General features: G+C 45.0%; 1 protein-coding gene across 2 annotated transcripts in view; it reads left to right on the plus strand.

The window, feature by feature from the left end:
* LOC106608242 (coiled-coil domain-containing protein 85C-A) overlaps positions 1-12,675 on the plus strand; it is a 111,962-nt gene that overhangs the window by 85,051 nt on the left and 14,236 nt on the right. For both annotated transcript variants that reach the window (XM_082977052.1, XM_045721098.2), the window contains exon 2: positions 2,357-2,439. In XM_082977052.1, coding sequence (XP_082833178.1) covers positions 2,357-2,439 — 83 coding nt within the window. The remainder of the gene's footprint in view (positions 1-2,356; positions 2,440-12,675) is intronic.

A 12,675-nucleotide genomic window follows, 5' to 3' on the forward strand; every position in this document is an offset into this window, starting at 1 on the left:
TACTGAAGAGCTCAGTGACTTTCAACGTGGCACCGTCATAGGATGCCACCTTTCCAACAAGTCAGTTCAAATTTCTGCCCTGCTAGAGGTGCCCCGGTCAACTGTAAGTGCTGTTATTGTGAAGTGGAAACGTCTAGGAGCAACAACGGCTCAGCCGCGAAGTTGTAGGCCACACAAACTCACAAAACGGGACCGCCCAGTGCTGAAGCGCTTGGCGTGTAACACCACTACCAAATTCCAAACTGCCCTCTGGAAGCAATATCAGCATAAGCACTGTTAGTCAGGAGCTTCATGAAATGGGCTGAGCAGCCAAGAGTCGGCTGGAGTGGTGTAAAGCTCGCCGCCATTGGACTCTGGAGCAGTGGAAACTCGTTCTCTGGAGTCATGAATCACACTTCACCATCTGACAATCCGGAGAATATGGGTTTGGTGGATGCCAGAAGAACGCCACCTGCCCGAATGCTTAGTGCCAACTGTAAAGTTTGGTGGAGGAGGAATAATGGTCGGGGCTGTTTTTCATGGTTCGGGCTAAGCACCTTAGTTCCAGTAGAGGGAAATCTTAACGCTACAGCATACAATGATATTCTAGATGATTCTCTGCTTCCAACTTTGTGGCAACATTTTGGGGAAGGCCCTTTCCTGTTTCAGCATGACAATACTCACGTGCACAAAGCGAGGTCCCTACTTAAATTGTTTGTTGATCGGTGTGGATGACCTTGACTGGCCTGCACAGAGCTCTGACTTCAACCCCATCGAACACCTTTGGAATGAATTGGATCACCGACAGCGAGCCAGGCCTAACCGCCCAACATCAGTGTCCAACCTCACTAATGCTCTTGTGGCTGAATGGAAGCAAGTCCCAGCAGCAATGTTCCTACATCTAGTGGAAAGCCTTCCCAGAAGACTGGAGGCTGTTATAGCAGCAAAGGGGGGACCAACTCCATATTAATACCCATGATTTTGGAATGAGATATTCGACGAGCAGGTGTCCACATAATTTTGGTCATGTCAAAATCAAATCAAATTGTATTTTGTCACATGCGCCGAATACAACCGGTGTAGACCTTATTGTGACATGCTTACTTGTAGTGTATAATAACAGAATGTAATTGGAGCATGAGAACCCTGGTGACTGACTGACTGTGATTCTGAGACGTTGTCAAAGCATTCTGCCTCTGATACTTTCATCTCTTTTTTGTCAAACTACAGTATACTACACACACACACACACACACACACACACACACACACACACACACACACACACACACACACACACACACACACACACACACACAGATTGTCCTCACTGTTGCTGTCGCTAAACTGATGATTCAAGTAAAAGTAGAAACCTAATTTAGTCAGGTGGTCCTGTATTATAGTGGATGTGTTATGCAGGATGAGTAACATAATACAATTATTCAACTGTCATTTGTTTAGAAAATTAACAACCAAGCAATTGAAGAAACTAAAGATAATCTCTACTCCTCTTCATCCTTTCCTCTCATCCCCCTCTTTTCTCATCCTCCTCTTCCTCCTCTTCATCCTTTCCTCTCATCCCTCTCTTCTCTCATCCTCCTCTTCCTCATCTTCATCCTTTCCTCTCATCCCCCTCTTCCTCCTCTTCATCCTTTCCTCTCATCCCCCTCTTCTCTCATCCCCTTCTTCTCTCATCCTCCTCTTCTCTCATCCCCCTCTTCTCTCATCCTCCTCTTCCTCCTCTTCATCCTTTCCTCTCATCCCCCTCTTCTCTCATCCCCTTCTTCTCTCATCCTCCTCTTCTCTCATCCCCCTCTTCTCTCATCCTCCTCTTCCTCCTCTTCATCCTTTCCTCTCATCCCCCTCTTCTCTCATCCTCCTCTTCTCTCATCCCCCTCTTCTCTCATCCTCCTCTTCCTCCTCTTCATCCTTTCCTCTCATCCCCCTCTTCTCTCATCCCCCTCTTCTCTCATCCTCCCCTTCCTCCTCTTCATCCTTTCCTCTCATCCCCCACTTCTCTCATCCCCCTCTTCTCTCATCCTCCTCTTCCTCCTCTTCATCCTTTCCTCTCATCCCCCTCTTCTCTCATCCCCCTCTTCTCTCATCCTCCCCTTCCTCCTCTTCATCCTTTCCTCTCATCCCCCACTTCTCTCATCCCCCTCTTCTCTCATCCTCCTCTTCCTCCTCTTCATCCTTTCCTCCTCCACCCTCCCCCTCTTCTCTCATCCTCCTCTTCCTCCTCTTCATCCTTTTCTCTCATCTTCCTCTTCTCTCATCCTCCTCTTCCTTCTCTTCATCCCTTTCTCTCATCTTCCTCTTCCTCCACTTCATCCTTTTCTCTCATCTTCCTCTTCTCTTTGCTTTCTCTGTTTTTTAGACTCCTCCTCCTCTAACTACATCAGACAGCTGGAGACCAAGATGAGGATATTGGAAGATGACAACAGCAAGCTTTTAACTCAGGTGATGGTCTCACACACACACTCACACACACACACACACACACACACACACACACACACACACACACACACACACACACACACACACACACACACACACACACACACACACACACACACACACACACACACACACACACACACAGTACGCCTTAGTGATTTAAAATAGTTTTATTTTCATTATTGAATTCGTAAGCACCCACAAGGACAAAATTGTATTTTTGATGTTTCTCCTCAACCCACCCTCTCACAACAACACGCTGTAGTCTCTCCTCAACCCACCCTCTCACAACACCACGCTGTAGTCTCTCCTCAGCCCACCCTCTCACAACAACACGCTGTAGTCTCTCCTCAACCCACCCTCTCACAACAACACGCTGTAGCCCCCCCCCCCCTCCCCCGCGGGTCTCCCTCAGCCCACCCTCTCACAACAACACGCTGTAGTCTCTCCTCAACCCACCCTCTCACAACACCACGCTGTAGTCTCTCCTCAACCCACCCTCTCACAACAACACGCTGTAGTCTCTCCTCAACCCACCCTCTCACAACAACACGCTGTAGTCTCTCCTCAGCCCACCCTCTCACAACAACACGCTGTAGTCTCTCCTCAGCCCACCCACTCACAACAACACGCTGGTGTCTCTCCTCAACCCACCCACTTACAACAACACGTTGTAGTCTCTCCTCAACCCACCCTCTCACAACAACACGCTGTAGTCTCTCCTCAGCCCACCCTCTCACAACACGCTGTAGTCTCTCCTCAGCCCACCCACTCACAACAACACGCTGTAGTCTCTCCTCAACCCACCCTCTCACAACAACACGCTGATGTCTCTCCTCAACCCACCCACTCACAACAACACGTTGTAGTCTCTCCTCAACCCACCCTCTCACAACAACACGCTGTAGTCTCTCCTCAACCCACCCTCTCACAACAACACGCTGTAGTCTCTCCTCAGCCCACCCTCTCACAACACGCTGTAGTCTCTCCTCAACCCACCCTCTCACAACAACACGCTGATGTCTCTCCTCAACCCACCCTCTCACAACAACACGCTGATGTCTCTCCTCAACCCACCCTCTCACAACAACACGCTGTAGTCTCTCCTCAACCCACCCTCTCACAACACGCTGTAGTCTCTCCTCAACCCACCCTCTCACAACAACACGCTGTAGTCTCTCCTCAACCCACCCACTCACAACAACACGCCGTAGTCTCTCCTCAACCCACCCTCTCACAACAACACGCTGTAGTCTCTCCTCAACCCACCCTCTCACAACAACACGCCGTAGTCTCTCCTCAACCCACCCTCTCACAACACGCTGTAGTCTCTCCTCAACCCACCCTCTCACAACAACACGCTGGTAGTCTCTCCTCAACCCACCCTCTCACAACACACTGTAGTCTCTCCTCAACCCACCCTCTCACAACAACACGCTGTATGTCTCTCCTCAACCCACCCTCTCACAACAACACGCCGTAGTCTCTCCTCAACCCACCCTCTCACAACAACACGCTGGTAGTCTCTCCTCAACCCACCCTCTCACAACAACACGCTGTAGTCTCTCCTCAACCCACCCTCTCACAACAACACGCTGTAGTCTCTCCTCAACCCACCCTCTCACAACAACACGCTGGTGTCTCTCCTCAACCCACCCTCTCACAACACACTGTAGTCTCTCCTCAACCCACCCTCTCACAACAACACGCTGTAGTCTCTCCTCAACCCACCCTCTCACAACAACACGCTGTAGTCTCTCCTCAACCCACCCACTCACAACAACACGCTGATGTCTCTCCCACTCACAATGCACCGAGCCGTACGTCTGAACTGAAGGGTGGAGAATGTGTTTATCCATGTTTAATTCATGCCAGAGCTGTAAGACAGCCAGCCACAGTACAGAGCCATGATGTGATGTCGCCCCCAAGGCTTAGAAGAGAGATGAGATGGAGAGGAGCTCTGAGACAGAGTGACAGCATCCCAAATGGCACCGTGTGTAGTGCACTACTTTTGGCCAGGACTCATAGGAAATAGGGAGCCATTTGAGAAGCAGACAGTGACAGCGTTGTCGTCTTCTCTCTGGGTGACCTTCCTATGACATGGAGTTTGTCAGGAGGGTAAATGGGGAGATGGAGGCTCTTCCAGTTCACCAGGAGTTCACCTGTTACCTTTCAGGTTTTTGGGAGAGGGGGAGAAAGGCTCTAGAGGGAGAGGGGGAGAAAGGCTCTAGAGGGAGAGGGGGAGAAAGGCTCTAGAGGGAGAGGGGGAGGAACCAGTCTAAACGTCAGCTACAGTGTGTTAGGAAAGTATTCAGACCGCTTGACTTTTTCCACATTTTGTTACGTTACAGCCTTATTCTAAACTGGATAAAAAAAAGAAAATCCTCATTAATGGGGCGGCAGGTAGCCTAGTGGTTAGAGCATTGTGCCAGTAACTGAAAGGTTGCTGGATCGAGTCCTTGAGCTGACAAGGTAAAAATCTGTCGTTCTGCCCCTGAACAAGGCAGTTTAACCCACTGTTCCCCGGTAGGCCATCATTGTGAATAAGAATTTGTTCTTAACTGACTTGCCTAGTTAAATAAAAGTATAATAAAAATAAATTATCTACACACAATACCCGATAATGACAAAGCCAAAACAGGTTTTTAGAAATGTTTTCAAATTTATTAAAGTAAAAATAAGAAATGCCTTACTTACATAAGTTTTCAGACCCTTTGCTATGAGACTCGAAATTGAGCTCAAGTACATCCTGTTTCCATTGATCATCCTTGGGATGTTTCTACAACTTGATTGGACATGATTTGGAAAGGCGCACACCTGTCTATATAAGGTCCCACAGTTGACAGTGCATGTCAGAGCAAAAACCAAGCCATGAGGTCAAAGGAATTGTCCATAGAGCTCCGAGACAGGATTGTTTCGAGGCACCGATTTGGGGAAGGGTACAAAACCATTTCTGCAGCATTGAAGGTTCCCAAGAACACAGTGGCCTCCATCATTCTTAAATGGAAGAAGTTTGTAACCACCAAGACTCTTCCTAGAGCTGGCTGCATGGCCAAACTGAGCAATCAGGAGAGAAGGGCCTTGGTCAGGGAGGTGACCAAGAACCCTATATTCACTCTGACAGAGCTCTAGAGTTACTCTGTGGAAATGGGAGAACCTTCCAGAAGGACAACCATCTCTGCAGCACTCTACCAATCATGCCTTTATGGTAGAGTGGCCAGACGGAAGCCATTCCTCAGTAAAAGGCATGATGGCCCACATGGATTTTGCCAAAAGGCACCTAAAGACTCTCAGACCATGAGAAACAAGATTCTCTGGTCTGATGAAACCAAGATTGAACTCTTTGGCCTGAATCCCAAATTTCACGTCGGGAAGAAACCTGGCACCATCCCTACGGTAAAGAATGGTGGTGGCAGCATCATGCTGTGGAGATGTTTTTTCCATCGGCAGGGACTGGGAAATTAGGCAGGATCGAGGGAAAGATGAAGAGAGCAAAGTACAGAGAGATCCTTGATGAAAACCTGCTCCAGACCTCAGACTGGGGGTGAAGGTTCACCTTCCAACAGGACAACGACCCTAAGCACACAGCCAAGACAATGCAGGAGTGGCTTCGGGACAAGTCTCTGAATGTCCTTGCGTGGCCCAGCCAGAGCCCGGACTTAAACCTGATCGAACATTTTTGCAGAGACCTGAAAATAGCTGTGCAGCGACGCTCCCCATCCAACCTCACAGAGCATGAGAGGATCTACAGAGAAGAATGGGAGAAACTCCCCAAATACAGCTGTGCCAAGCTTGTAGCGTCATACCCAAGAATACTTGAGGCTGTATTTGCTGTCAAGGTGCTTCAACAAAGTACTGAGTAAAAGGTCTGAATACTTATGTAAATATATATTATTTTATTTTTTTTTTATTGTAAATGTGCAAAAAAACAACATGTTTTTGCTTTGTCATTATGGGGTATTGTGTGTAGATTGATGAGGGGGAAAAACTATTTCATACATTTTAAAATAGGCTGTAACGTAAAAAAATCTGGAAAAAGTAAACGGGTCTGAATACTTTCAGAATGCACTGTATACAGTATGTCGGCTATATCGAGACGAGAGACACACACAAGGCTAGTGAACGAGACAAACATTACCTTTAAATACATTAAAAGGTGCGATATGCAGAAATTGCTCTGCCATTTCCTGATCACAAAAATGTGAATTGTTTGACATTGCCTAATTTCTAAACCGCTGTGAAATATATTTTCAATAACGAAAAATATTGTATTTTCAGCTGTTCAAAGCTGGTGTACAAAACCGAAAATGGAGAAGATGCAAAAAACTAAACTTATTAAGAATGGAAGCATAGAAATCTGCTGCTTCTTGGACTTGACAGATCTTAACTCACATTTTAATGTGAATTTGGTTGGGTCACCTTAAAAGTAACATATTGCAGCTTTAAACGTGTTGTCTTGTAATATACGTACGTACTGTAAGCCTAGGCCTATGTGCACTTTTGAACCAATAGGTAATCGATCCTAAAACCTTTTGAACCAATAGGTAATCGATCCTAAAACCTTTTGAACCAATAGGTAATCGATCCGAAAACCTTTTGAACCAATAGGTAATCGATCCTAAAACCTTTTGAACCAATAGGCAATCGATCCTAAAACCTTTTGAACCAATAGGTAATCGATCCTAAAACCTTTTGAACCAATAGGTAATCGATCCGAAAACCTTTTGAACCAATAGGTAATCGATCCGAAAACCTTTTGAACCAATAGGTAATCGATCCCGAAAACCTTTTGAACCAATAGGTAATCGATCCGAAAACTTTTTGAACCAATAGGTAATCGATCCGAAAACCTTTTGAACCAATAGGTAATCGATCCGAAAACCATTTGAACCAATAGGTAATCGATCCGAAAACCTTTTGAACCAATAGGTAATCGATCCGAAAACCTTTTGAACCAATAGGTAATCGATCCGAAAACCTTTTGAACCAATAGGTAATCGATCCGAAAACCTTTTGAACCAATAGGTAATCGATCCGAAAACCTTTTGAACCAATAGGTAATCGATCCGAAAACCTATCTCAGCATATAGTCATCAGCCATGTAAACATGAAATATTATCACTTTGTTTTGTCTTTTTTCCCCCTTTATTTGGCCTCCCAAGTTTTCTGAGCAAAAAATAAAGATATATATATTTTTATTATTGTAAACCACCAGGAAATCAGCTCCAAGGGATTTTAATTTTGGAAATGTGTTCCAAAGTATTCCCACACATAATAGAGCATCTATATGATCGTATACAAATGTAATGTTTGAAATGATTCTGTTTTAATCAATTATCTGGTTAGGCTTCAGTTTGCAAATGATTTGTCATTATGTTTCCGACCCCCTGACCATCCTCTGAAGAACAAATCATCCCGCGGCTGAATCTAGTTGGATGATCTCTGCTTTAAATTGTATGGCTTGATACACTGAAGCACTGTATGCTATTCTATTACGTGAGGCTCAGGTCACGTCAGTGCAAAAGCACCGTAGCGATAGACCAACTCAAGCTTCGTCTTTGAAGACATAAAAGCGATTTAAATATATATTTAATTGGGATCTTATTTATTTTTAGCACTTATTTTCCCAGTGATCTTCCTTCAGATTATTATGTTGGCAAAGTGTGTGGGCTGGAACCACTGACACAAAACTTGTATCATCGAGGCAATTAATAAGTATGTGCTAAAGATTGGCCTCCATTACCTTTTACATAAGGATACCTGATATTAACTTTCCTTTAGAACCATTTTGGTAAGATAATGTATATCTCTGCTTTGTGATCATCACAGTTAATATCCTCCTACATAGCCAGACATAGTATTGCCATCTGTTGTGTGTTTACTTTGTTTTACAATTTACTTTGTTTTACAATGACCTATGACCTCGGTGTCACACAAAACAACTGGTCAGCCATCCTCTCATAATATCTCTTGCTCCCCCCACATTCAGGCCTGTAGCAGAGATAGTTTATCACAGATACAGAGAAACAAGGTAACGCTCTAAGTCCAACTCTACGCTGGTCTTTATATGCTATTACTTTCTGTGGTGATGGGCCTTTCACACCTGTCAGCTTACACATTGGCCTCATGTTCAGCCAAATTTACTTTCTGTGGTGATGGGCCTTTCACACCTGTCAGCTTACACATTGGCCTCATGTTCTGCCAAATTTACTTTCTGTGGTGATGGGCCTTTCACACCTGTCAGCTTACACATTGGCCTCATGTTCTGCCAAATTTACTTTCTGTGGTGATGGGCCTTTCACACCTGTCAGCTTACACATTGGCCTCATGTTCTGCCAAATTTACTTTCTGTGGTGATGGGCCTTTCACACCTGTCAGCTTACACATTGGCCTCATGTTCAGCCAAATTTACTTTCTGTGGTGATGGGCCTTTCACACCTGTCAGCTTACACATTGGCCTCATGTTCAGCCAAATTTACTTTCTGTGGTGATGGGCCTTTCACACCTGTCAGCTTACACATTGGCCTCATGTTCAGCCAAATGTACTTTCTGTGGTGATGGGCCTTTCACACCTGTCAGCTTACACATTGGCCTCATGTTCAGCCAAATGTACTTTCTGTGGTGATGGGCCTTTCACACCTGTCAGCTTACACATTGGCCTCATGTTCAGCCAAATTTACTTTCTGTGGTGATGGGCCTTTCACACCTGTCAGCTTACACATTGGCCTCATGTTCAGCCAAATGTACTTTCTGTGGTGATGGGCCTTTCACACCTGTCAGCTTACACATTGGCCTCATGTTCAGCCAAATTTACTTTCTGTGGTGATGGGCCTTTCACACCTGTCAGCTTACACATTGGCCTCATGTTCTGCCAAATTTACTTTCTGTGGTGATGGGCCTTTCACACCTGTCAGCTTACACATTGGCCTCATGTTCAGCCAAATTTACTTTCTGTGGTGATGGGCCTTTCACACCTGTCAGCTTACACATTGGCCTCATGTTCAGCCAAATTTACTTTCTGTGGTGATGGGCCTTTCACACCTGTCAGCTTACACATTGGCCTCATGTTCAGCCAAATGTACTTTCTGTGGTGATGGGCCTTTCACACCTGTCAGCTTACACATTGGCCTCATGTTCAGCCAAATGTACTTTCTGTGGTGATGGGCCTTTCACACCTGTCAGCTTACACATTGGCCTCATGTTCAGCCAAATTTACTTTCTGTGGTGATGGGCCTTTCACACCTGTCAGCTTACACATTGGCCTCATGTTCAGCCAAATTTACTTTCTGTGGTGATGGGCCTTTCACACCTGTTAGCTTACACATTGGCCTCATGTTCTGCCAAATCGCTATCATGCCGCTGTAGCATGCAAGCTAATTATACTATGCTCTTGGTGGCTTAGTCCACAGCTCTGTTGGTGTGTGTTAGGCCTGGGAGGTGAATGATATGCTACAGTGTATTGTATTGAGGCCTGGGAGGTGAATTATATGCTACAGTGTATTGTACAGAGGCCTGGGAGGTGAATGATATGCTACAGTGTATTGTATTGAGGCCTGGGAGGTGAATGATATGTTACAGTGTATTGTACAGAGGCCTGGGAGGTGAATGATATGTTACAGTGTATTGTACAGAGGCCTGGGAGGTGAATGATATGTTACAGTGTATTGTACAGAGGCCTGGGAGGTGAATGATATGTTACAGTGTATTGTACAGAGGCCTGGGAGGTGAATGATATGTTACAGTGTATTGTATTGAGGCCTGGGAGGTGAATGATATGTTACAGTGTATTGTATTGAGGCCTGGGAGGTGAATGATATGCTACAGTGTATTGTACAGAGGCCTGGGAGGTGAATGATATGCTACAGTGTATTGTATTGAGGCCTGGGAGGTGAATGATATGCTACAGTGTATTGTATTGAGGCCTGGGAGGTGAATGATATGTTACAGTGTATTGTACAGAGGCCTGGGAGGTGAATGATATGTTACAGTGTATTGTACAGAGGCCTGGGAGGTGAATGATATGCTACAGTGTATTGTATTGAGGCCTGGGAGGTGAATGATATGCTACAGTGTATTGTATTGAGGCCTGGGAGGTGAATGATATGCTACAGTGTATTGCATTGTATTGAGGCCTGGGAGGTGAATGATATGCTACAGTGTATTGTATTGAGGCCTGGAGGTGAATGATATGCTACAGTGTGTTGTATTGAGGCCTGGGAGGTGAATGATATGCTACAGTGTGTTGTATTGTACAGAGGCCTGGGAGGTGAATGATATGCTACAGTGTATTGTATTGAGGCCTGGGAGGTGAATGATATGCTACAGTGTATTGTATTGAGGCCTGGGAGGTGAATGATATGTTACAGTGTATTGTATTGAGGCCTGGGAGGTGAATGATATGTTACAGTGTATTTTACTGAGGCCTGGGAGGTGAATGATATGTTACAGTGTATTGTATTGAGGCCTGGGAGGTGAATGATATTTTACAGTGTGTTGTGAAGCATGAATGCTTGTCCCAGCCTGTAGGGCAATCTGGTGGGTGTATGAGGGCGACACAGCGAACTCAGGTAGAGAACCAGTCATTAATGCATGACTGACAACTGGTGTATGTAAGCCAGAAAATGAACACGTCCTGAAAGTTATATGAACGTCCTGTTGTTGATCTGTTGTTGATGATGTTGTTGATCTGTTGTTGATGATGTTGAGGAATTTTTGCTTTCTATGACAAACTTAGTGAAATGTGAGATCTCGAGATGGAGAAAGGAACCGACACATATCTTTATAGGGTTAAGGTTAGGGGTAGGAGTTAGGTTAAAGGGTTAAGGTGAGGGTTGGGGGAAGGGTTAGCTAACATGCTAAGTAGTTACAATGTAGCTAAAAAGTAGTTGCAAAGTTGCTAATAGATAAAATGCTAAAGTTGTCTCCTATCATTTGTCTTAATTAAGTAACCTACTGACTTTCTGTGATTTGAAATTCACTATATACAAAATTGTGTATTGCAAAAAAATTACTTTTTTGTGTGCCTGTCATTAATTTAAAATAAGCAATTTGTGTCTATATCACAATCATCTGTGATATTGGGTTGGTTCTTGTAGAGATATTTCCTCCTTCCCTGTTCTGTGGAGATATTTCCTCCTTCCCTGTTCTGTGGAGATATTTCCTCCTTCCCTGTTCTGTGGAAATATTTCCTAACGTCCCAGTTTTGTGAAGGTGAAGCAGTGAAACGTTGTTTGTGATTGTGAAGAAAACAATAAAAGCATTAGAATGGAATGTTGACCCTCCTAACTGGCTGGATTGTGTGGTTTACACTTTAAACTTTGTAAAGAAGGATTATGCTGTGGGCTAGACACAACAGTGGAAATACCTAGACACAACAGTGGAAATACCTAGACACAACAGTGGAAATACCTAGGCACAACAGTGGAAATACCTAGACACAACAGTTGAAATACCTAGACACAACAGTGGAAATACCTAGACACAACAGTGGAAATACCTAGACACAACAGTGGAAATAAGTAGACACAACAGTGGAAATACCTAGACACAACAGTGGAAATACCTAGACACAACAGTGGAAATACCTAGACACAACAGTGGAAATACCTAGACACAACAGAAAGAAGTCTGCATACCCCTATTTAATATACACATGTACAAAAACACTGACTTGAGAACTGCGTCAAAAGTACTTAAATCATTTTAGAAGTGACTTCTGTCTACTTGAGTATTGAAGTGTGTTATTATAACAGTCCCCTTGTTCACTGTCCTACTGCACATGGTCCACTTTAGACAGACCGGTGTAGTGTTACTCTGGCTGAGTCGGCCTGAGTAGTTCAACAGTCTTTAGACAGACCGGTGTAGTGTTACTCTGGCTGACTCAGCCTGAGTAGTTCAACAGTCTTTAGACAGACTGTTGATGGGGGAATGCTAGAGGAGTGATGGGGAGGGGGAATGCTAGAGGAGTGATGGGATGGGGGAATGCTAGAGGAGTGATGGGGTGGGGGAATGCTAGAGGAGTGATGGGGAGGGGGAATGCTAGAGGAGTGATGGGATGGGGGAATGCTAGAGGAGTGATGTGATGGGGGAATGCTAGAGGAGTGATGGGATGGGGGAATGCTAGAGGAGTGATGGGATGGGGGAATGCTTGAAGAGTGATGGGGAATGCTAGAGGAGTGATGGGATGGGGGAATGCTAGAGGAGTGATGTGATGGGAGAATGCTAGAGGAGTGATGG

This window comes from Salmo salar, chromosome 06, assembly GCF_965601325.2.
Source record: "Salmo salar chromosome 06, fSalSal1, whole genome shotgun sequence".
NCBI classification, from domain to species: domain Eukaryota; kingdom Metazoa; phylum Chordata; class Actinopteri; order Salmoniformes; family Salmonidae; genus Salmo; species Salmo salar.